Source organism: Lutjanus erythropterus, chromosome 17, assembly GCF_056507025.1.
Source record: "Lutjanus erythropterus isolate fLutEry1 chromosome 17, fLutEry1.hap2, whole genome shotgun sequence".
NCBI lineage: Eukaryota > Metazoa > Chordata > Actinopteri > Lutjaniformes > Lutjanidae > Lutjanus > Lutjanus erythropterus.
This window is the reverse complement of record NC_139333.1, coordinates 15,323,666-15,350,522: the sequence shown is the minus strand read 5'-3', so window position 1 is coordinate 15,350,522 and position 26,857 is coordinate 15,323,666. Positions and strand designations below refer to the sequence as shown.

At 37.8% G+C, this 26,857-nt stretch overlaps 2 protein-coding genes and 1 long non-coding RNA gene across 3 annotated transcripts; all 3 read right to left on the bottom strand.

Annotated features, from left to right (window-relative positions):
- Positions 1 to 7,339: 7,339 nt before the first annotated feature.
- Positions 7,340 to 17,410, bottom strand: LOC146312005 (alpha-tectorin-like). Its single transcript, XM_084741551.1, is given in 16 exon segments — positions 7,340 to 7,444; positions 7,551 to 7,653; positions 7,944 to 8,517; positions 8,860 to 9,020; positions 9,134 to 9,318; positions 9,903 to 10,022; positions 10,184 to 10,458; positions 10,605 to 10,888; positions 10,999 to 11,394; positions 12,116 to 12,312; positions 12,442 to 12,842; positions 13,824 to 13,981; positions 14,742 to 15,340; positions 15,435 to 15,987; positions 16,138 to 16,721; positions 16,807 to 17,410. Coding segments are annotated over 16 exon segments (5,289 nt in total). The 3' UTR covers positions 7,340 to 7,349.
- A 31-nt stretch (positions 17,411 to 17,441) lies between these two features.
- LOC146312004 (integrin alpha-M-like) lies at positions 17,442 to 22,582 on the bottom strand. The gene is made up of 6 exons (XM_084740112.1): positions 22,560 to 22,582; positions 22,202 to 22,329; positions 20,852 to 20,994; positions 20,106 to 20,253; positions 19,463 to 19,604; positions 17,442 to 17,884 (listed from the first exon to the last, which is right to left on the bottom strand). Exons 2-6 carry the CDS (start codon positions 22,253 to 22,255, stop codon positions 17,457 to 17,459), a joined length of 915 nt encoding a protein of 304 aa, XP_084596238.1. The 5' UTR covers positions 22,256 to 22,329; positions 22,560 to 22,582; the 3' UTR covers positions 17,442 to 17,456.
- Positions 22,583 to 25,776: 3,194 nt separating this feature from the next.
- Positions 25,777 to 26,593, bottom strand: LOC146312003 (uncharacterized). The gene is made up of 3 exons (XR_014772146.1): positions 26,547 to 26,593; positions 25,955 to 26,023; positions 25,777 to 25,795 (listed from the first exon to the last, which is right to left on the bottom strand). It is a non-coding gene; the product is annotated as an uncharacterized LOC146312003 (long non-coding RNA).
- Between the last annotated feature and the right edge of the window lie 264 nt (positions 26,594 to 26,857).

Genomic DNA, 26,857 nt, shown 5'->3' with positions numbered 1-26,857 from the left:
ATGGATCTTTCAATAAATTCAATGCTGCATTTTGTGCATGGAATCTGTTGTAAAAACTCTAGATCTTACGTCTTACCTGCAATTATATTGAAGAGATTTTAGAAAGATACACCGAAGCACACCATGCCAAACAACTTTTGTGAAATTATAAGGTACTAGTAGGGTGATTGGTTCTTAAGAGTAGATGTTAGGGCACATCTGTTCTATACTGTACTCTATTACATTTTGTCCACATCAGCTTGCTATTTAGGAGACTACAGCTGTTGTTTAAATGTGATGCATATATAAATCAACATTTAGGTAACTCCTCAGATCTGACTCTCACTCTACTAATATTAAAAGACTTATTGAAATCCGGACCTAAACACTTGACACATCCTTTATTTAGACATATTCATGGTCAGACTTAAAACTGCAAGTCTGTGGTCATGAGCTTTGTGTGATTGTGAGACATTTTATTTCTGTAATCGAACAAATTCCTAAATAAACAAAACAATTTGTGTATGATCATTTATTAATCCATCACCTGATGGTGTTATAATCCTGTCCTATGATTAAGTCAGTTTGGTGGTAAAATACAAATTTCCTGACATGGAAACCTAAAAGTCTAAACACTTTTAGGTTTCCATGTTAGGAAACCTAAAAAGAAAAAGAACATGCTTGACGCCCTGGCAAAAAAAAAAAACTGGCAAACAAGATTTTAAATAATATGGCACATATATATGGTGCAGATACACTCTGATACACTGACAGTTTCCAGTAATCATTGATAACTTCTGCATGTTCCATAAAAGTTATGTAATTTATGTCATTTCTGTCATAATCTTGAAAGTATGCTTTTATTGTTTTGTTTTTTACGGTGTTCTTTGTTCAACTGTTTTTATTGTCACCTTTGTTATATAGTTTAACTTTTTTTATGATAAGCAGCTCAAGTAGTCTTTTGTAAGATGATTGATATGGCTGTGTGCACTTGGGGGCAGTTAAGATGGCCTTGATTTGACGTGGATTCCTACTATGAATTGCCGCAAATGGTTCTTTATCAGGCAGGAAGAAAAGGAGCAAACCCACAGGAGCAGATAAGAGAGAGGATTTTATAGCTTTCCCGGTTTAACCAAAAGCCAAGCCTTGTCTTGTACTCAAAGATATCATTTATTTCCTGAAAGATTAAAAGAAGAAGAGGTCATTATGGATTCCCTTTTTACCATAAGCAACACTCAGTATCACAAGCAGATTTGTTTTATTGGTCCCTGGGGTCAAACTGTGTAACATTACAGTTGAACAGAAATGGGTTATAGGTTCTAGCTCTTGACAAAGGGGAAATAAGCTAAATGAATAAGTCCAAGAGCCAGTCTATCACAGTATCTCAGAGTGTGTGATACATGTCAGTGGAATGAGTCACTGAATATACTCCTGTACTTGAACAGCACATCATGGAGCGGTAGGTGGGAGACATTGCCTGGATATTACATGGATGTAAGTCGTGTTAGTTAGGGATCTCTAACAAGACAATAATTTCATTCCAACAGTATGACACTCCACTTTCCCATTTCTAAAGATATCTCCAAGTGTGTAATTTTGTCAAAAGACTGTTTGTTTCCTTCCTGTCACCACCAATACAGGGCCAAATAGAAGATTTCAGAGACTGAGTCTATAGTGAGGCCTGATGTCCAAACTGTACAGTTCAATTCAAGAAACGACCATCCCTTCTTTGTATCACTTTAGGGAGCAGTGTGGTAAAGACTTAAGGTCTGAAATAGATTACATCAGAGCTGGTTGGTCTTGCACACACTACCCAAGTTGCGTAGGGCCGTGTGAGGGATTTGTGTGTGTGTTTACGTACATCTATTGATGTATTTAGCTCAGTGTACCTTGCTGAGCTGTGATGTTGCTTGCCATGATGTATGCTGTGTTGTGACTAGTAAATGAATATGGTGGAAAAGTTCAATAAAAGATCAGTCAGGATGAACCCCCGATGGAGTGCAGAGATGGTTTACATGAAACATATGTAAATATATGTTACTCAGCATGATTGGGATTGGACATTTTAATAGATGAGTAGTTGATTAGTTCATTGCACTAAGACTAGAGTTCTCTGACTGTGGGTTAGATTTGTATAACACGATGGACTACTCCCTACTCTGCCCTGCATCAACAATGACATCTGATACTTTCCCTATCCTTACCCCTTCCTTACCACAAATCTTGTCTAAGAAAACCTGATCTAAAAGGCAGAGAAATCTGTTATAATCCCTGAGCCACAACTAAAGGTAGGGAGAGAGGGAGAGACTGTTCACAAACACATTTCTTCTGAAAATAGAAATGGTTATACTGTAGGAAAATAAATGTAAATCAATGAACCAACGGTGTTTCAGAAAAAAGTAGCAGCCTCTCCACACACATATATCTGTTGCTCAGAATCTGCTCAAACAGGCCTCTTAAGGATTATAACCACCACCTAGGATTAAACAAAACATTTTGGAACATTTAATGGGGGATAGGAAAGTATAGATAGGCCCTGTGAATGTCACTGAGATTTTTAAAGATTTATTTTGTACATTTATGTGCTTATTTATTCACTGTTAGCCACTGATGAAAGGAAACAGGAGTGATACAGTATCGTAGGTTGCTTCGTCATTTATTGTGAGATGCTGGCATTACAGTAAACTGTTAACCTACTTTTTGACCCACTATGTGTTATCACTTTAATGTATTGCTTTATATCTCTGCTGATTGTGTTTTTATGCGACAGAGTGAGAAGGGCACAGTGCATTTAATCTATTGTAAGATCCTAGCTAAAGCTAAACTGTTGTTATCTAAAGAGTTTAACCATATGTGGCAATTAATTGAATTGTATTTTGTGAAGGAGAAACACTTCTACCAACATTTCTTACAGGAGGTGGGCAAACAAGTTCAGAGATTTACCTTATGGTCAGATACTGACATTTTTCATTGACTTAAATGATAGTTATTTGCAGTGAACTACAGTGTCATGCAGATATAAAGGTGATTATTGTTGATGAGCCGATTATTGTCGTGGTTGCTGGCAACTTGCAGCGACCACAGAATCCTCTACTTTGTACAACGGAAAAAGTTTCACCCTATTCTCTTTAATATCCAGACAAGAATGAGATTCTGTACAAAAGTTCTTAGGCAACAAATGAGATCCATACTCAGTATGTAAAAATACTTTATTTATGCTTTTAACATTCATATACACAATTGCTTATTATATGAGATACTGTCATTTAGTGAAAAGACTCACAAGTTAATTAAAAATATAATCAATAAACAGGGAATGACTACAATTAAGGGCAAGTGTCTTTAACTAGAGTGTAATGCACATTGCTGTTACTTATTATTGTAAAACAAAAGTACAACTTTTCATGTGAAAATGAAACACAACTCCCAGGACAAGACCTCTCAAATAGAAACAGATACCAAATGTAAGCATACAGTATGCTGAGTGATTTGCTGATGATTCATATTTCACACATATGTGACTTAATTTATCGTTGTTGAATTCATTAATAAAGATGATTACCAATGAAATATTGATTTAATGCTAGTAAGAAAAAGTCTGTGTGAACACCCAAAAGGTACAAGTGATGAATGTGATTAATCATAAAAATGTGAATGAGACGTTTCAAGAGAACATCTGATCTTGTGCTGCCATCTAATGTTGTAAGGAGAAATAACCACAACTTTAAACCGGACCTATCAAAAAGGAACACAAATCAAGAGCAGTTGACCAGATGTATTTCCAGTATTCTGTGACATATAACTTTTTCAACTCTTCCCCATCACAAAAAAGACATCTCATTCAAGTTTTTATTGGATCACAACAGAGACAAATAACTGACTATTCTTAAATCTGTGCACAGTGAGCACAATTAAGCTATTGCTGGCTAGCTGTTTGTTTTATCATATTTCTTTTAATGTTCAGTTTTAATGTTTAATTTTACTGAATATTTTATTGTTTTTTTATTGCCCTATAGTTTTCATTCTTTTCATTGCTGTCTTTGTCATACTAGTTTTACTTTTTATGATTAGATACTGAAGTATTCTTTTGTACAGAACAGTTATAGGACAACTAAGATTGCCTTTATTCGACCTGGATTCTCATAAACATTTTTTTATGAGTGTTAACAAAAGCCAAGCACCACTTATTTCCTGGAAGGTTAAAGAAAGAAGTTAGCAATTATGTTTAAACATTCTGCTGTTCCCATAAAATGATGCTTTCCAACTGGGGGCAGTTGCTGAGCCAATGCCAGAAAATGTTTGTGAGCCACTGCCATAAGCAAGACTTAATATAAGTCTGTGAAAAATTATATATATATTTTAAATTGATGGTGCAGAAATGGTTCACAGGGAACATACATGTTACTCCACAAACCTTGTTTTTTATTGCTTTGTTCTTTGATGGACGGTGCTAAGACTAGACTTCTCTGACTGAGGTTTAGTTTTGTGTAACTCTACAGTCTACCTCTGAGTCTGTATCAGCAGTGACATGCGACTTTCGTCTGATAATTCCTTCCTTATCATAAACCTGGCCTTAGACGACCTGACCGAAAGGGAAAGAAACCTGTAATAATCCCAGAGCCTCAAGTAAAGATACGGAGACGCTGTTCACAAACAATTCCTTACATAAATGGAAATTCTTAAACAGTGGGGAAATCAATGTAAATTAATGAACCAACAGTGTTTCAGGAAAAAAAAACAGCAGTATGTACACATAAATATATCTGATGCGTACGATCTGCCAAAACAGGCCTTATAATCACAACCTAGTGTTGAACAATACAACATTTTTATTGTAAGTTTTGATCATTTTAGGATTGATTAGCCATTAGAGCTAGGCCCTGTAAATATTTGGATTTTTCTTTGTACATTTATATAGTCAAAGTGATCAAAAGTGGTCTAGTGCTGCAGGCTGTTTAATCATTTACTGTGAGAATAACTGGCTCTTGTGTCACAATTAACTGTTAACTTACTCTCTGACCTACATGTGACATGACTTTCATGTGTTGTTGTATACCTCTGCTGGGTGTGTTTGTACGTGACAGACTGAGTAGGGCACAGTGCATTCAATTTATTATCACACCCTGGCTAAATTTTCTTAACTTTCGTTCCTGCTCCACACAAATCTGCAATTGTTCTACATCACGAAGTAGAGAGGGACAGATTGTTCACAAACATATTTTCCCCAAAATAAAAATGAATGACCCAAGGGTGTTTTCTCTCCTCACAAATACTGTTGTGTGTAATCTGCTCAAACACCCCTTTTAAGGATTGTAGTCACCACATGGAGTTGGACAATAGAATGACTTTGATTGCACATTTTTGTTAACTTTGTTGGCGATAAGAAATTAGTAGGGCTGCCCCTGAAAAGCCAATGATTTGAGTCACCGGTTGATAAAATCCTGAGTTGAACTGCATTTTATTCAGTCAAATTTCTGCACTTTTTAGCTGTGTCATTGTACACAGAGAAATGCAGGAGCAGCAGCATGGCAGGCTATAAACTTAACAAAATGACCATTCAAAACGACTACAAACCACAAAATCAACTGTGATGGTAGCAGAGAAAGGTGATAAAAATGGTGGGCTGAATGACACCAGACAGCGAGGGCAGCACTGTCTGATGGCCACTCCGGTGATGACTGTCAGTGAATTCAGCTAAACCACTTTTGAACCTGTCGTAGGTACAACCTCCCCTATTGCCATCTACTGTGACTGACTCGTCTGCTGGCAGCAGTCTGTTTGACCCACTATGTGATATGACTATCATGCGTTGCTGCTGGTCATGTTTGTGTGAGACAGCACCGGCACGAGACAGTTAACATCCACATGTCTGCTGAATATGATTACACATTATTGTGGTTGAGTGGTTATATGCCAGTTAATTATGGATCAGTCAACATACAAGCTTATTATCATTTTCTAGATCAAAATATTGCCAAACTGTACTGGATTTATGAGGTATCATCTGTCCCATATGCTGTCAACAGCTGGTTAAAAACATCAAGGTCAGTCAAATGTCTTCGCCAACCCTTTCCCCCTGCAGAGGGCTGCAGCCCCAGCAAGTGGTGACTGGCTGCATAACATCTTAGATGCCACAGTTAAGCAGTGTTGTGCATAATATAAAAAATATAAAAAATAAAATATTATTTCTCCTATGAATTTGTTTGTCATATTTAATGTTTTCTTTACTTTAATATGCAGAAAATGTCATTTATGTAGTGGGATAAACCCCTTGAGATGTATCATCAGGGCTGACATTGCTGGGAAAAATGCTGTATTAATGGCATGCAGATATAAGACATAACCCAATTATTGCTGATGAGCTGATTAGTGTTGTAGTTGCTGGTAGCTTCTGGCAACCACAGAATCCTTTACCATAGAAAAAGGTCCTTATCGAGTTTCATGTGAGCAACTGGGATTCTGTACAAAAGTTCTTGTACAACAAATGAGATCCATATTTCATGTAAACAGATACTTTATTTATACTTTTGATGTTGATTATACATGATTACCTCTTATATGATAGACTGAGATTTAATGATAAGAATCACCACAAGTTAACTAAGGATGCAACTGATAAATATCATCCATAGCAGATATAACAAAGGGCGACAGTCTTTAACTTTAGTATGCCGCACATTGCTGATCCCTACTGCTGTAAAACACAATGACTTTACTTTTTACCTGATCACAAGTACAAGTCATGCCAAGTCAGCTTTTTTCATATAGCACATTTCAAATGGTGGACATAAACTCATTGTGCTTCAGAATGAAAGAAAAAATACAAAACCCAACTCCCAGGACAAGACCTGTCAAATCGAAATAGCAATTGAAAAACAAACATACAGAATGATACATATTTCACACATAAATGGTCTTCATTATTAATGATTAGCACCAATCAAATATTGATTTAATTTAAGTAAAAATCACTGCAAAAGCCCTAAGGATACAACTCGTAAATGTTACCAAATACAAAAAGGTAAGCAGGAAGCTTCATAAGAACAGAACATGTATGTGTATTTGATCCTTTTCTGCCCTCTAATGTTGCAAACAAAAACTGCCACAGCTTTAGACAAGGCCTCTCAGAGAGGAACAAAAATCAAGAGAAATTAACTAGATGTATTCTATTTTCAAATATTCTGTAACATATATAACTTTCCAAGCCTTCACCATTACAAAAAGTATCTGAATCAACATTTTATTGGATCACAAGAGAGAAAAATAACTGCCCACTCTTAAATCTACACACAGTGATTAAGATACTGATAATGATTAATATGTTCTGGTGTAATATCTGTTGACTGTTGTTGTGCCTATTTTTGATCTCTCTACGTCAGAATTCTGGCAGTCAGCAAACTGATTAGCAGCAGGGTCACCATGGAGGTCAACTGGCTTGGGGCATTATTCGTTTTCACCATTATGCCTGCAAGAGAACAGCGGACTTGTAAGTGAAAACTAGTTTGATTAAAATGTGTGCACTGAGTCACCTACAAGAGCACAAACGTTCTGAAAAAATAAGAGAGCTTTACCTGTGACATCTCTCTTCAGGATCAGTGGTCCCAGTGAGATGCCTGTAGTGTCATGGTAGGATACGTCCCTCTGAACTCGCCTGAAGTGACCGGGGAAGCAATGCTACAGGAAAAAAAACAGAGGCTCTACCGTAAGGCTGGGCAGTATATCGATTTTATATCAATCTTGGTATGAGACGAGATATCATCTTAGATTTTGGATATCAATGTTTTGTGACTAAGTGTTGTTATTTCCCGTTTATAAAGGCTCCATTGATGTAATTTTCTTAACAGACCAGACTGTTCTAGCTCATCTAATACTTGACTTCATCTGCTTAGGCATTATATCTACACTGCTGATGGTTATTTATCAGAAATTGCAAGAATTTACAATATATATGTGTGTGTACTTACAGCGGAGCAGTTGTTCTGTCTCACAAGACACAGGTGGACCTGGCAGTGCAGGTATATGGATGTAAAGTTGGTGAAGGTGAACATCCTGAATGAGAATCGGGTAACAGTGGAGACGCCGTTCTGAACCAGCTCTACTGTACCATCTGCAGGATTTGGACACCTGGAAGACAGAAAAGTTTTAGAAGTTACAATATTATCAGGTGAACTATAAGCTGAGGTTATAGGGTTAGGTTGTAACAGAGAGGATTGCTGGAGCAAGTGAAGGGAGGACAAGGGCAAATTCATTGTTTTTTCAATCAAGAAGTTGCAATAGCTCCTTTACTGTGAACTGATGAGATCCCAGCGGGCAGGGTAGCCAGGTGTGTTGACTGGTGTGGCCCAACAAGAGTCCACAACAGTGGAGATCTGCCGTGCATCGACTCCCTCTGTCCGCACCTCCACATACAGCCTCTCGTCAATTTCCAGTTCTATGTTCCTATTACTAGTCAGGGGGAAGCGGTAGCCAGCGTCCTGGTAGGGGATCATTCTCATATTATACTGTCCATGTCCAGATGGAAGCTTCTTCCTCACAATGCTATGAAAAGACAACATATAATGCGATTAAACTGAGAAGGAACATTTCACAGGCAGGTTGAGTGATTCACAGTTGTACAGTGAAAACATAAAATGTAATTGACAAAGTTTTGATGGCAATCCCTCACACTCAGACATTTTCTGTCACGCTCCCCTTCAGACACTGAAAAATTTCATGCTCTGCACCTGATATTTTTTTTTAAACAATCAATAATGATAGGGAAAACACGCCCCACCTGCAGTGGTTCCATGCCCCATCAGTGGAGCCCACTGCCACATTTTGAGAACTTGTAAGTCAAGGAATCAATCAAATTAAACATGCACATGAGATGTTTTTTTTCACCTCTCTACAGGGTTGATGCCCACAGCCATAGACAGGGCCTGGGTCAGAGGATATTCACAGCTGAAAGGCAGATGTATGTTCCTCTGGCGGCTGATTAGACCTTGATGGGGGTCCACGTCACCTTGGATGGTGTTCTCATAGATGAAATGGGTTCCATTGCTCTTAAAATTAAAATGTCAAAATGGTTTAAGTTGATTATAGCTGTAACGTGTCTTATTGAGAACATTCACATACAAAACTTTTGCATCTTGTGTTGATAGTGTATGGACTGTACCCTGAGAACTGTCCCACACAGCTGGTCGTCATTGTTAAACTGGAACACCAGTCGTCCGTCCTGGAGAGTCCCATTACAGGATGCCTCCCGGAGGTGGAGAGCACCGGTGTGGAAGCCAGCTTCAAACAGCTGGCAGCGCGACACTGACATGGAGCCTGAACTACTGACACAAGTGATGGACGAGTCTGTGAAAGAGAAATGTGTGTGTGACAACATGTTTTAAGTTTCTAAGAATGAGAAGACGCATTTGCAGTGACATTTCACTGTTACTGATAGTTACAGTCATGAAACCAGGGATAAGGCAGATTATTTTATGTATGTCTGTATGGAGCCAATACAAGCATTCACATCAACAATGGAATTTCTGAGTGACATTTAAACTTCTACTTTTTGGATGAAAGCCCATTTTCTTTGCTTCTGACATGCTGCATGTTATTCACCTTATCAGCTTTATAAAACAATAATATGTTGTGTTGTGTTCAGCTTGTTGTGCTGCCCCCAGGTTGCCATATAAGATAATCTACTAATACAGGTTTAAAATGGGGAATCATGTTAAAAAGTTAGAGAATACTAAAGCTCCACAGAGCAATAAAAGAAGAATGTAACCAAAACTTGAGTGGATCCCATTGTTCTGTACTCATGTGCTGGTGTGCGTGTCACTAACAAGAAAATTCTTCTCAAGCAATTTCTGCTACTCATCTTACAGATATCCAGTGTCACTTCAGTTATTGAAAAAACAAAACAGTATCTTAAGAGGAAGTGTCCTCACCGTAGCTGTCATTGTTGCGCCGATGGTGGTGCTCATCACAGTAGCAGCCGTAAACACCGTCTTTCTCACCACACCACTCAAACTCTGTGCAGTTCAGCTGTTCACAGGGGTCTGACTCAGCTATTGAAATAGTGTGGAAAGGATGAGACAAGGACTGATGAAAACAGGTAACAGAACATTTTTCTACAAGCAGGACAAATGGCAATTCCTTTATCCTTAGGATTTAGGATTTATTTTGTCTTGCATTACTTTGGCTGCCTATTAGCCCAGAGCAAACTTACCACATTGCAAAGCCGAGCGCCACTCTGGGATGTTCAATCCCAAAACGGAGCAGGTCCTCTCATAGGCTGAGATGGCAGAGCACAGCATGCCATTGGCTGGAGTGTAGAGGCAGAGATCGTAGACACAGGAACTGAAAAATGGCTGAGGGTCAGAGTGCTGGTGACAGGCGCTGAACGGACCGCTAGTGTTGGTGATGACACTACAGAGCTCAGAGTATTCTGTGATAAAGCTACAGCCGTCCAGTCCACTAGTCCTTTCATCTGTGGATCCACATCTGGAAAATACAGTATACATTTAAAACTTGGGGTTTACTTTACCACAACATATTTTTTTTACATAACAACAAATATATGTAAAGGTTTTCAGTTGACAATGATCATATATTGATGTAACTTCATGTGTTTTTGTACAACAGCTCACCCTGGCTGGCTCGTTGGGGCTTTCCAGCTGTGACCAAACTGATTATCACTTTGTGCCAAAGTGCCATTTGGCAAGACTTTGTCATCTGCAGTGTTGTTGTTGAAGTTTCCACACATCCCTGTGACTCTGTTTTTTCGGTTTTGGCCCATTCTGACCAGTAAAGTGCTCCGGCCATCAAACTGGACTATCAAGTCATTGGCATCAACCACCATGTAGCTTCCCTGTCTTACCACCTGAGCTAAGGTTCCTACAGTGGTGGGAAGAGACAGCTCGCTTCCATTTACCTGGAGGGATGAGAGATTAGAGAGACAGACAAAAGATGAAAGGGCACATGTGTTACCTGTGTTTACACCTATCAGATGTTTAAAGTTTTACATCTTTAAATTAAGCTTACCATTACTCTTGTATTGGGTCCAATCCTGATGTCTACACTCTCCTGTTGATTTGAGAGGTGTATATCCACTGCTGACACAAACGACACACGGTTGTTGCCACGGTGATTATTGGTGGCTGTTACCTTAAACTGTGTTTCATTGGCGTTGTGGCTCACACTCTCAGTAATGATGTAGGAGCATGTGCCCTGGAAATGAGCCAGTGCCCCATCAAAGGTGATGTAGTGCGGGTCCCCCCACACAGTGCAGGTAGACATTACATGAAAACAGCCGAGCTGGCCGTATTTGATCGTGCACTTTTGTGCAGGAGTGCAAGGTGCAGCAGAACAGCGCATGTCATTGGGAGCGTGGCACTCACATCGTTGGACGCAACCCTTTGTTAGAAAGGACTCACCGGCCTGTAGCATGAGGGAAAACACATGAAGAAGTATAAAATTGAGCAAGGGTTAAAATAATAAGACCAAAAGGCTGCTGAGGGGAGAAGAGAATAGGAGACTAAAGTGTTGGGTATTGCATGTTTGTAGTCATGTGATAGACCCTATAATTACTGTAAAACAATAGCTACATTTGCTTGGAACCAGATTTGTCATTCTTTTCTGCCAAGCTGTCACTCAGTACTGTGACTTGCAGCTTTGCTAAAAATAATTGATGAAATTTAATAGTCAGAAAACCTTTGGCTGTAGACTGGAGCCAAAGGAAAGCAAAACCTGAGACATGTTTCCTCTTTATTGTCTGACTTAAATGCAATTGTCCATTTCATTTTCTCTGTAAACACATGAATCATGTTACATAGAGATACTCTCCATCATGTCACCCACAGGTTTCTGAAAATTTATTGTTATTCTCTAACTGTGGTGGCTTTGGCCTTTATTGTCTTAACAACTTTAAGTTGTTACTTAAGCCTCAATTCCCCTGTGTACAGTTGTAATGAATAGGGAAATTAGCTATAGAGATCATATCTATGTTTTGTACCAGACTGTAAACATGTTTATTTCTGCTGTGAAGTGGGGCATTTTAATATGGGGGTCTATGGGGACTGAAATCAGACACTATCAGATGATTTGTCAGGTGGAATTATATAAATCTGGAGTTTTATTAATTTGTAGGCATATGACTTACATTATAGTATGAGCCATCATACAGGCAGCCACAGCTTTCCACAGGGACACATTTTGTCCCACTCCTGACGAAGCCTTTATCACAGAAACATCCCTCAGCGCAAAGACGCTCACAGGTGGCATCAATGCTGCTGGCACAGGTCTTACCACAGTCTGTACCACACAGCTCATAATGACTGTTGGCTGGACACTGAAGTGCTTTATAATTGAGGAAACAAATGATGGATGTCAGCAAGAAACTTTTTGTTTCTATTTATCAAAACACCTCTGATCGTTTCTTACACTACTTGTATGATAGATAAACAATTTGTTAGCTGGTTGACTTACTGCAGGTGGTGTTCTGTCTCCAAGGGTAGATTCGAACATTAGCAGACTGACAGGCACTGACATACGCCTGAATGGCCCTGCACAGGAGATCTTGTCCTCGGTTTCCCGACACACAAATATCAAAGACACAGTCATTGAAATACGGTTTTGGGTCCACCTTACTATGGCAGAAGCTTAAAGGGCCGTCGGCTGCTTGAATCACTTGACACTGGGCTCTAGCAGGCAGCTCATTGGTGCACCGAGGGCAGGATGAACCACAGCCATCACTGCAGGTGTAGTTGCCTGCCACTTTCCATGCCTTCCCAAACTCATCTGGAGTGGTGACCATCATTCCAGATGGAGTGGTGAACTCATCAGTTTGATTTCCATTGAAGTTTCCACAAAGTCCACATGTTTGTCCACTATTGATGGTAATAATAAAAGATAAAGTCAGTGTCATTATCCAGGTCTTAAGTTCAATCAGTTAATCAGTTATCTGCAGTGCACCTTACATACAGATTAGTGTAAATCAGACTGACTGACACTGTCTAGGGTCCTCTCTCTCTCCCCCCTCTTTCCTGTCTACCTTCGCCTGTACTATCAAATAGGCATAAACACGTATATACTAGTCATAATAATAATAATAAATCTCTGAGTCACAGCAAGCCTTTTGAATTTAAGGTCCAGTGTTTTTCTGATCAGACATCTGACAAATTGTTATTAGTTATTATTATAAATATTAGTGGTTGGATGTACAAGAAAGCTGCAATTAGCAATACCAGAGGCCAAGAGACAGACATGTGTTTAACTGATACTGTACTACTGGTTTTAGTTTCATTTGTCTGGTATCACTTGTCTTATTTTATCCTTCTGTCATCCAAGTAACAGTTCCTCATTTCTCAGGTGCTTTTGCATACGTATGGGGCCAAGGAGGACTGCACATTCTTATGTCAAGTTTGTTTTTTGTAAATCCCAATGGTTGGGTAGAAAGTAGCACCTTAATTAAGCCTTAGTTCTTCTGTACATACACACTGTATATAATAGAGGCCCCAGGTGTTTTTTAACAGGTAGCTTGTAGGTAAGCAAATGTGTGTAGCCTATATGATAAACACAGACACAGAATTATATCATTTTGAAAACTCTGCCCATTTTGCTCTGTCCTTTGTGACTTTTTGCTCTTTCCTGCTCAAATTGCATTGTGTCTGAAAGAATCTGCATGCACATGATAAATAAAAATAATGAGAATTTAATAAAAACTATGAAGTAGATTCAACATTAATAATAAATAACAGACAAGAGAACAGGAATGCAGTGCAAAAAAGATTATGTAAAATTAAAAAGAACCATGAAAATAATGAAAAGCTAACTAAAGAGGGGCGGTTGGATTATAAATTCATACAAACCTGTAATTTGAAGGCACAGAGATAGACACTGTACTCCATCCATCATACGTAACACTCAGGCCAAAGTCAGCACTGACAAATGTGCGAGATCCACTTGCATAGATAGACACATGGCCTCCATTCAAGAGAACTGGTAAATTTTTTGTTATTCCATTTACCTGTACAATTAGAAAAATAATATTAGAGGAAAAAGACATTTTTACTAGTATTGTAACCCAACAGACACTGGCTGATACCAGTATTCATATGCAAGGGCTTAACAAATCTAATGGCAATATATTGGTTGATAACAAAGGTTTCCTTAAATAATAACCCAGATATATACATATATAGTTTATTATACACTAATAGGATGTAAGTCTGTGTTTTTTAATCAAATTAGACAAAAACTATAAATAATATGTTCTTTATTAGACAGTAAACGAACACAACTATTAGACAAATTAGACCCCATACACCCAACAGATCTGTACACTAAAGTGAAATGACATATCTGCTACCTCCCCATTTAATAAATGTGAAAATTAATAATAAGTGGACCAGATCTACCAAGTAAAGGCCAAAATTAAAGTGGTAGATTAATATTTTATCTTTGCATGACTGCACAGACTTCTGGTTATAATGTAGGCAGATAATATGATTTGATTAATAAAGTAGGCATCAGTCTAGAAGTAGCAGATATGTGATTTCACTTTAGTTTAAGATACAGTTCTGTTATAATGTGTCCCAAATTACCTTCTGATAAAAGCTAATAGGGGTACTGTTAAGTGTGACCAAATAAAGCAAACAGTACTCTGACTGTCTGATGAAAGATATTATTTACGCTTTTTGTTTCTAAACACTATCTCGGGATTTTGAAAAATATACTTTTCTTTAGATAATGAATACCACTAAAGGTTTAGAAATCGTTAGGCTCACCTCTACCATGCCGCGGCGGTCCCTTGACAAATGCACTCGATAGCCCCAGACATTCACAAAAACTTCAGCTGTGACCGAAAGAGGCAGTCCTCTCCATGGCTCATTTTTAGCTTCAACTGAAAATTGGTGGAGTTGATCAGTGGTATTACAAACGGTCGCTAAAATATAGCGGCAAGTTCCCTGGAAGTCATAGGCCTTGCCATCAAAGGTGAGGTAGTGTGGGTCTCCAGAGGCAGAACAGGTGCCATGAGGGCTAGGATGGCAACCAAACTCACCATCCACCACACGGCAAGACTCTTGGGGACCACAGGACTTTGGAATACAATGAACTATCCCAGTAGTGCCATCGCAGCTGCACAAGCTCTGACATTCATCACCATCCCAGAACTGTTCGCCACCTTTACGATAGCGTCTTTGGTGATAGCATCCACAAGCTGTTGGTGGCACACACTGGTTGCCATTGAGGACAAAACCATCATCACACTGGCAACCTTCCTGGCACACAGTGGCACAGGTGAAAGGGAAAGAGAGGCTGGGGCAGGCGGAGGGGCAGGAGCTTCCACAGAGTTCATAATGGCTGTTCAAAGGGCAGTTTTGTTCTAGACAAAGAGATAGATTGAAAAAAATATCATTATATATATGCATACATTTATACCATATGCAGACTTAATCTGAAACAGGAAAAGTGTTTACCACAGCTTGTTGCATTCCTCCAGTGTCCCAGGTTAACACCCTTCTGTTGACACATTAGTGCATAATCTCGTAGGACCTCACATAAAGCTGATGCTGGATCTTTAGAGGCGCTAATGATTTCCACACATGCATTCACATGCTGCTGCGGTTTCACCTTTGCCCAACATGGGACAAATGGCCCTTGCGGTGAGCCAAGAATACTGCAGTACCCACTAGCATTGTTATTTGTGGTAGAATTCCAATTTACACTGTCAACACAGTGAGCAGCGAGGGAGCCATCTCGCCAACTGTCCCCAAATGCCTGAGAGCTGTTGACCTGGATGCCATTGGGTGTGCGGAAGTCGTCATGTGGGTGACCATTGTTATTACCACAGAGTCCACCTAGTGAGCCACCGTAGATACCAGGGGCAGTGACACGCACATAGTGAGGCCAGACTGTCTGGACAGTTACACCAAAGGAAGTGCGAATGATGATACTGTGAACACTGCCATGGTAGATTTGGATTCGATTGGATGCTGAGCTGAATGGCAGTCTGATCCGCTGACCGTCAACCTAAAGTGACATTCAATTTCATGTTTTGTAGTTAACAAGATTTAAACAAAGGTATGTGCTGTTAAAGAGTCCATCTCTTAGACATGGTTTGGATGCTTCACTTTTAAAACTGTGAAACTATGAAATTCACAGAATGTTTCAATCACTCACCTGTACTCTGCTGCTATTTGACATCTCAATGGACACATGTGTTCCCTCTGCCTCAAACTTCAGCAAACGGGCAAAACCCTGTTGGCCTCTGGGCACTTTTTCTGCTGTCACCATAAAGTGGGGATGTTTAGACAATCCCATCACTCTGGCAAGGGTCAGTCGACATGCACCAGGATACTGGTATGTCAGTCCATCAAACGTATGATATGACCCAGGGCCCCTTGTCCAGCATGTTGCATAGCTTTTAGGTCTGCATCCTCTTTCTCCATCTTCCACCCTGCAAGACTCTTGTGGGCCACAACCATGGGAGCGACAGGTCATGGAGCCATAACTGCAGCTACAACGTCTCCCACAGTCCTCGTCTAGTATTACAGTTTCTCCAGAGCGGTAGTAGCGACCCTCAAAGCTGCAGCCACACTCAGCATGAGGGACGCAGACACCGGCACTGAGGATGTAGCCTGAATTGCAGATGCAGCTCTCTTGTGCAGGGAGAGGGCAGTTGCGGGTAGAATTGGGGTTGACACAGGTAGCTGGACATCCTGTGCCTTGGGACTCAAAGTGGCTGTTGGCTGGGCAGGGGATTTCTACAAAAAAAAGTAAATCAATATTGACCTAGACATTTTACACAAAGGATTACTCACAATTATATTAATTGACTGACAGACATACCACAGAAGCCTCGTCTCCTCCAGCTTGGCAGCTGTATACCCTTCTGTTGACACTGACTTGCATACACGTTTAGGGCTTGGCACAGAATGGGCTGATACCCTCCTGCTACACACAGATCATACACACAGCTTTCCACAAAGGGCTGTGGGGGAAGTCGTTGATGGCAAACAGCAAAAGGTCCAGAACTGTTCTGGAGGATTCCACAACGGTCAGTATTTCTGTATAAAGTGTTTTGAGCTGCTGTACATCCAGCACAGGCCAGACCTCCGCAACGAGCCCCACAACCAGGATCGCTGTCCCCTGATGCTTGCCAACTGTTGGCAAAAACCACATCAGAGCTCACAACCACACCTTGACGGGTTCGAAAGTCATCCTGAGGATTATCATTGAAGTTTCCACACAGGCCACATGTTGCACTCTTGTAATTGTAGGTCACACCGATCCTGACATAATGATTTGTGTCATAAGATACCACCAGGCCAAAGTCAGTATTGACAATCACAGAAAAACCTGACTCATAAACCTGGATGGTGCCGTTGTTGAGAGAGAGTGGAGTGGCTGCAAAGCTTCCATTAATCTGTAAATACATGAGCAAGTACGTCATGAGTAGCAAAGACAAATGTAGTCTCATACATAACGATGTATTGAGTTTAACTCCAGTTATAATAACCAACCTTTGCTTTAGCATGATGTCCCTTGACAAGCTCAATGGTTTCATTGTAGACATAAATTTTGACCAGTCGTGTCCACGAGACTCGAGTGCTGCCCCGGTGCTCATTCTTGCCCTCTACTCTATAGTAGGGCAGCCCTCGATCACATTGCTCAGAGAGAACGTAAGTGCATGTGCCCTGGAAGTGAAACAGCCTGTTGTCAAAGGTGTAGTAGTGTGGATCACCACTTATGGTGCAGGTGCGTCTCTGCACATTCTGGCAGGAGAACTGAAAGGAACCACGTCGGCAGATTTGGGAAAAAGAACAGGGTTGGTTGTGACACTGCAGGCCTGCTGAAGTGCAGGAGCACTTTACTGTACAGGTACTGTCGGTCCAGAATGAGTCACCCAGCTTCACAGAGGTTTCACCTTTAAAAGAATCAAAGGCAAAGGCACAGACATTAACATGCTGACACCATTACACTTAAACCATTTAATTTATGGATGAAAACTGCTTATGGCATGCTAGTAAAAACTGCCCTGCATTGTGCACACGACTGTTGGCCAATATGATGGCATATACCATGTGACAGTAGAAACATGTCTATTGATTGAGATTTCATATTGGTACTTGACAGATGTAGCAAATATGTATGCAAATACGTAAATATGTATGCATGTCAGTGCAGATATTTTATCCAATTAATATGGCAAAAGTTGTTAAAACTGCTCTGCTCCTGCTGGATGTGCTTTGTCCATTTATTAAGTCCATTAAAAAGTGACAGTGATTTTAAGCTAATTAAGCCTCCTGTGCTGCATAAACGTCTGTCACTTCACTGAGGGTCTGTCAATAACTTACTGTTTGAATGACACAAAACCATTGATACTGACATGGTGAAAAGTTTGATTAAAAAAATTGCGATTGTGATTGCTAATGTATAATTAGTTTATTGTGCTTAACTATTTGAATGGAAAAAAAGCAGAATTTTTTTCAATACTTTCCATGTCATGTTACCAAGTGACACCATATCAATACCTAGTTGTCTTACTACACTGGACAGAAAGGACAGATCTATTTTACTGGATTTTAGTTCTGATTCTTTTTGTATTAATATATTTTTTGGAATATTAATCATGTTATTTCATTATCAGGCCCAGTGCCCTTCTCTCATTTTTTTTCCTCTGCCTTTAAGTTGCTCACTCTCTACGCTGGACATGCCATGCATGTTCTCCTGCCTTTTTTCCAGTCCACTTTTGTCTCAAAAAAATCCAGGGAAAACCCTGTCTGGATACTTGTGTGATACCACAAATCCAGCTGCTTCGTATTGGTTTACAATTGCTGCAGAAGAACAAAGTGACAGGAAAATATGGAGGAGGAAAGTGAAATTGTGGATACAAAGAACCTGTAACATTTAAAATTATTGTTTTTATTTGGAACCTTTGAGAGAATTTCACTTGTAATGTTTTCAAGTATTGCTTCATGTGAGACAGTTGTTTTTGTATGGATTTCCAAATAAAAGAATAAAACAATTAAATTATGATTAAAAATTGTACAGTATACTCATTTAAACCATTTTGTAATTAAATACATAATTTGCAATTTCACTTTGCAGACACTTGTATCCAGAGTATGGTACATCTTAGAACTGATACCCATGACAGTGATTTACAGAACAATAAGTGATGGTAATATATACCACTCTCATGATATAAAATTACATATACCATGATAGAACATTTTGGCCGTATAGCCCACCCCCAGTTATTTTTGTCTATACAGTGGATTTTCAACAACTCTGATTTACAAGTTCATGCTTGGAACTTTTTCTTTTTCATATTGTCCATTTCACTAATGTCAGATGACTGGATGGACAGCTTGAAATGAGACTCTCTAATAAACAACAAAAACTATTAATTGTTTATTTTTTGGAACTGAAATATTTACAGTAATTCCAACTGAAGATACAAAAAGTATTTTGAGCTGTTACCATAGGTTTATATCTGTACCTTGGATTATCCTCTGCAAATTCTGTCTTATTTTGTCAAGCGCATTAAAGTTGGTGACTTGAAACACATGGTCCACTGCGGGAGAAGATGCGATGGTGTCTAGTTCCTGTTTTGCTCCAGCATTAGAAAATGCGCTCCCCACCTAAGGATGTTGAGAAAAAGTGTTGGAGATGTTCTATGCAACCGCATTGATTTGTATATTTGATTATAAAATAGTGCAAGTCTAGAAAGCTACTGTGAACATTTTACAGTTTTTAAAATACATACTTACCACTTCTACTATTACCACTAATACTTACGTATACAGTACTGTTCAAAAGTTTGTAAACACCTGTTATAATGATTTTTTTCTTTAAACTAAACTAACCTTCTATTTCTGTTCTGAAGTTTCAACAATAATTCTAATTCTATTTTTTCATACAAAATAACATCTATTTGTAAAGAGGACTTTTTACAACATAAAGGCATGGAAGACCTTTCAAAAAACAAACCAAATCAAGCTTTTGTGGAAGGCAATTCCAAACCTTTGAGCAGGATTGTCTAATGTTAATTAATAAAAAAAAAAAAAGAAAGAAAAAAAAAAAAAAAAAATATATATATATATATATATATATATATATGTACATATATATATACAACTTACCCCAATAGCCAGTCGAAAAATGTTTTCATCTTCAGCTAACTTTGCTACTGCTGGCAAGTCACTCCGGTCAGAGGATTGTCCATCTGTAATGACTATCAACCCCTTCACATTCGACGTGGAACCTCTACTTGGTGAGAATACTTCTTGGCTGTCAAAAGAAAGATTTGGCTTCAATACATGTTCTTGCAGTACCGTTTGCTGTGTTAAAAAAATGTCTTTTATGGTTAAGAAAGTAAACTGAAGGGTTGGTTCACCCTTGAATGGTATTCAGCCAATGCAGTACATAAACAAATAAAACCAACATTGCCTGCATGACTGCTGCTGCAGTGCTTCTCCAGAGTATACAGGCAAAACAGGCCCCAATGTGTCCAAACTTCAATTTTAAGTTTCCCAGATGAACCAGTAAATAGGCCTACAATAGTGAGTGCTGAGTAGTGTGAGGTGTGCTTCAAATACTGTAGTACAAGTACTGCACATAAGATAATAATTATTATTATGAAAAAGTATGAATTACAACACATAGTACAGCCTTGAATCATTAGAGGTCCTGCTCCACCTGCTGCAAGCAATGATAGGGTCTTGGACTGAATTTGAAATAGAATATATACAACATGTCACATCACATCTGAAGCCTCTTCGATGAACCTCCACAGTTAAACCAAATAAAATCAGATTTGTTAATTTCCTGTCTGTACCTAGAATCAGCATGAAGTAATATCATACATTAGCATCATGACCACACTTACATAACACGCCGGATGCCAGAAGCTGTGTATGTCCCTCCACCTATTTGTCGTATTCCATTAATCTGGGCTTGCCAATTTTTTGCATTAAATGTATTGAAGTAATAATGGACAGTGAATCCTGAGGAATACTGGGCGATGGCAAACTGCAAAAAAAAAAGGGAAAAAAATGTAAATGTGTATGGTTATTAGTGTGCTATTTTACATGTTGCCAGTATGTTTTCTCAACTTTTCCAGTACTTTTGGATATGTTGTGACATTTTAGCAATGTTGCAGCAATGTCAGTATATAAAGTACAGGAAACACTGAAAAGACATTGCAAAAATACCATAGAATACCTGTTATGTTGTAAGGTTTCACCAGCATAGCTGCATCATAAATAATGTGAAGGTTGTAATGTTGCAGTAACAACAATGCAGCGGCAATGCGACAATGCAGGGACATGTTTTGTTCTTGGGACTGGTCAAATTGTGCAATAAAAATAAAGCACGTTGGTCTCTGAGGACAATTAAGGGAGTGTACAATAATTATATGTAAGACAGCGGGTGTTTGGTAGTTTCATTTTGACCCCTCCTAAATCCCATCCTAGTTGAGCCAGCTTGGTACCTGGTGGAACCTCAGTCAACTTTCTCCTTCCTGTTTCCTGTACTTATGTCTTTGGCTTGTTTATGTTAGAAAAATAAAAAATACAAAGTTGAAGATGGTTCAAAGGTCTTGCCTGTAAAAGAGCAACTTAATTTAACTAAATTTAAATAACTATCAAAATGCTAACTAACTGGCTAGCTAATACTTGATGTAGGATTAACTAACTGATTAGCTAGTATTCTGCTAACATCAGCTATCAGATGAAACTAGCTAGCTAATGATATGAATTAGCTAGCTAGTTAAGTAGTGTTTTGCTAAAATTATGCAATTTAAGGTGTGACAATATGTCACCTACATCTTTTAACCATCTTCAAAATTTATTTTTCAATTATTTTAATTTGGCAATTGTAGATATCACTTCTTGTAATGTGCCCATCCATGGTGATTGTAAAACATACTTTCTCCATTACAGAGAAACTTTGATGATTTTCAGCCAGCTCTGTATTGTTACAGTGTGGGTAGAATATAAATCATGATAAAGTTTTCACTTGGTTATATTTCGAGATTTTAACAAAGTGTGGGTGCGGAAGGGAAGTGTTTTTTTTTTTAAGGTAAAAAGGAAATATTAATTATGCTTTGGAGAGGGGAGTTTCTATAAAACACAAACACAAAAGGACAAACAAAATGTATACAGTGCCTAAAACCGCTGGATTTTACTGTTCTAAGTCATTCTAGTGTTCTTTTATAAAGAACAAAAAACAGTCCAACCTTAATGTTTGTTCCCACCAATGATCCGACCACATGTTTCACAAACTCCTTCATTCTGCTGAATTCTGATGACGATACGCTGCCTGAGCCATCCAACAGAAATACAATGCCTGCTTCAGTTCCACACCCTGTTAAAAACAAGAGACAAATCGATGTCTGACTAGTTGCTGAAGTATCTGATTTTCATATCGACTGTGTGCTTGTTCCGGTGCTCAGGTGCACTGTTGTGCTCATCACTCCAGACAAGCCACACAGAGTTAAATAGAGTTCATTTTTTCACAGGACATGAATGAATGAATGATTGACTGAATGACTGGCATATTTAGTATGAATCAATGAAAATCAAATGTAAACCTACTCAAGCCCGGAGGAATCGCCACAGCTGTAATTGAAACGGAAAAGACAGATAAATAAAATAGAATAGCAGAAACTGTTATCATATTTATAAATTACTATTATTATTTTACAGGAATGCTAACACCCAAAGTTAAAAAAGAAATGTGATAGATAAATACATAACCATACATGATCAAAGTTTCTGCTTCACGCTTAAATAAACAGGAATATTTAATGTACTATTAATACTAATACTATTTTTGTAGGCCTAAAGTGCTTCTTATATTCTCCAATGAGATATATTTATATTTATGTATTTATTCACTTATTCATAGCACAGATGTTATCAGACACGACTGCATTCTATTTAGCTGAGTAACATCCAGAGTTCTGATATTGTGCATATAGACTCAGTGTACCAGAACACTTGGTGGAGCTGAGCCAGCATTTATGGAATTTGTCTCTCCTGTACTTTTCCTTCAGTGACAAGTCAAGAGAATTTTAACACCACTTCAAGATCTTGTTTTGACTGAGCGTCGGTACATCATGACATTACTATTAGGTGTAGTTACACATGCAGCAGTATTGGTAGTGGGTTTCTCTGTGTGCAAATTGTTTTTAAAAAAAAAGCTATTTTAGCAATGTTTTGTTGGCTGAAAAAGTGATAATCGCCGTACCCAACTGATCTCTATTCACCTTCAATCAGCCATTTTAGACGTTGTGCTGCTGCACATACATGAACCGAAAATAGAAGGTGCACATGGAGACGCAATGTCTGTGTGCCTTACCTTGCACTTGGCGTTTATTGTTTAAATTTCAACTAAAGGTGCAAAATATCAAATCTAAGGTACAATGCTTTCTTGTTTCGCCACTGCCTAACACTGAAATGTGACTAGATCTGAATTGATATGTAGAAACATACATATTGTTGAGGTTCTATTGTAGTTAATATATATGAAATAGAATTTACTCATTTACTTGTATAAATAACATACAGTAATTGTACATTCTGTGATAAATTCCAATTCATTTTTATTGGTTTTTAGGCTACTTACTAATTCTCAAGGGTATACATACTATCTGTTCATTCATATTTATTACCAGCTGTATGTTAAATGCCATAAATAAAAACTATTATTATAAAACAGTGAACTATTGTGTGAACGTCTTGCAAAACTTTGACCTGATATAGGTGTGCGCTATCCCACACAAGGCGATATGAGGTTTATGAGGCTTGGCTAACATGATTTTTGTAATGACAACAGGACCAGTAATAATGTCAAAATTCAAGGTCAGTTAACTCATTAGAGTTTGCAACATGCAGAGAGGTCAACTGTAGTTTGAATGCCCCAGACACACAAGCACAGCCTCAATTTATTTGTCCTGTCACACACAAACAAAAATTTGATCCATTAACTGTGTAAACAAAATAATCAATAGTCATCATCAATAACTGGATACTTGAAACTGTATGAACTGAATAGTTAGTTGGTATCCAATGAAATATGGAACAGCGCCATGCATTAACTGCATAAACAATTATTGGTAAATTGCTTAACTAATGCACAGATCATCATGAGTTAAAGTGTGATTCATGAAGAATTAACACATGTATTAATTTTTAATATCAGCAGCTAATAAAGAGAATATCTGATTCACAGACTGAGTCATGTATCAATTACTATTAATAAGCCTGCCATCACTGATTAATTCACCAACATTTAGCATTAATTAATACAGTTAATTCATGTGTTCATTTCTACTGTGGGTTGAGCCATATTTTTGTTGCTACCGTGGCTACTTTTAAAATCATGATCAGCATCTGTTTTAATGGCTAATGATCTGCAAAGATATCATTACTTTATGACTTTGCTTGGTGAGGCACATTTCTAACTAATTATTATGTATATATGTGTCTGTGGTTATTGGTTTTAATACAAATGACAAAAAGAAATGAAATGGCACATTTGTTTATTACCTAATGCCTTGTTGTTCTTAATGTGGTATTTTCCATGCACCTGCCCCACAGACCTCAAACATTACTGTGGATGTGATTAGTGTTTTTGTTGACTCTTTTAATCAAAGACACCAACCAACCACAAAAGACCTTAACACAGCAGACATTCTATCATTACATAAAAGGAAAAGCACAGATGTCTGGATTCCATTTAGTTGATCTAGCTGACATACTGAGACACTTGATGAAACTAAGCCATCATTTGTGGAATTACTTTGTCCTGTACATTTCCTTCAGTAACGAGCCAAAGAGAAATTTAACACTGAAGATTTGTTTTCAGTGCCTTTACAACATGACTACAGCTGGACTGTCAATCAGGCATACCAGGCATTTTCACCTTAGGGGCTGGTTGGCAGCAATAGATTTTTTTTTTTTCATAACTCACAACCTGCTCATACAGCAGGGGAAGAAGCCCATTTGTTCAGTGTCTATAATGACACTAGGCTGGAAAAATCACATCTCTCACTGGGCCTGCCCCGCCCAGTATGTGGAAACTGCTATGATGTATATTGTGGATGGTCTTAGCCAAAAAGGCAAGGGTCGAGGTTTTGTCTTAGTCCAGGCCCAAGACTGACATTACTGTTACGTGTTTGAGCCCAGCTCAGACTCTTAAGTTTTGAAGTAAACCAAATAAATAAATACATAAATAAAAAAAAAAATAATAATAAAAAAAAAAATAATAATAATAATAATAATAAATGTTTAAAAAAATGTTTTTTTTCCAATCTATAATATTTGGTTTAAATAATTTACTTTTCTTCTTTAGATAAACTTGATTCTTTGAGTCTTAAATAATAAAATAATCAAATAATAAATAAATAAATGGGACCCTTATTTCCAATTATTTGGGTGCCTGACATTTTAATGTTTTTAATTTAAATAATTAAAATATGAAGCATTAACTTCAATGACTTTAGTCAATAATATTTGAAATACTATACTATATATACTATATACTACATTATATAAATATATATTTTCACTAGGCTTGGTTATTTTCCACTTTTCCTCGGTGCATGTCAGATTCATATGTATTCTACACAGTATTTATTTATTTTTTTTACTTTGAAAGGGACAAATAAACTGCTAACAAACAAACAATCATGCAGCAGAGGTTTTAGCTGTAACCCAATGTTAAAAGTTTTGAAATGGTTGCATGACTGAGCTTTTAAGACAAGTAACAAACAAAAACAAAAGAGGTTATCTAGATATGAACTTACTCGTCTGAGAAGTCACCGTGCCTATGAAAACAAACATACACATATGATTGGACAAGAATCTGAGACTGATAACATCAATAAACAAATTTCATTCATTGATTACACTTAAATTCATCAATAGAACTAAAAGTGAATTCAAAAGATCATTTAATAGTTAATTTTTTTTATGGAAATACTTACTTATCATCCCCAAAAGGAGAACAGGCAACATGATTTGACCTGCCATTCTTCAAATCTCAAAATTCAAACCTGTGGGCCAAACACAACAAATTAAATTTCATAAAAAGAAAAGAAAATAAATAAATAAATGAATAAATGAAGATTTAGATTGGACATTGAAATGCATGCTGATACAGATATGAATTGAAATAAAAGTGACATAGTTGAGAAAATGGCACAAATGCTAAAAAGCCATATCTTGCTTTTTCTCACAATTACTTTGCTGATCCTTAATTATGTTATTTCCTAAAGCGGTCTATAACATACAACTTATATCCTGCGAACCTGAAAGCATACGTGACTGTGAACATCACAGGTGTATGTCTTGAATAATAGTAATACAAAATACAATTTTGACATTGAAGTTTATTTATTTCTTTATTTAAGTTTAAGCTTAATTAGCTTAATTTATTTAAACTGTGCATCCTTACACTTAGCTTAATTTATTTTGCTATGCACTGTGCAGATCATTTGTCTGACTATTGCCTCTAATACCATTAAAATTCTTGAGCAATCTGAAAATAATGTCCCCCAAACAAGTAATAATAATTACCTGTTCATGTGCTTCTTTGGTTCTTGCATCTCTCATCCACGTGAAACTGCAGGGCTGCAGTGAAGGTTTATATAGGAAAAACTGGGGCAGTCCCATAAATATGTTGTGTGACCAGTTACTGGCAGTCAGAACCAAATATTTCCTCACAAAAAGTGAACCAAACATTTCAATAATTCAGATTATCAGACTATATTCAGCAGAAACAAAAAGGAGACGTGACATTTTATTATATACTTAAGTATTTTAGTTGTTGTTAGTTGTTAGAACACTTAGTTTCACGACACTTGTTCCAGATGGGTAATTTCAATATG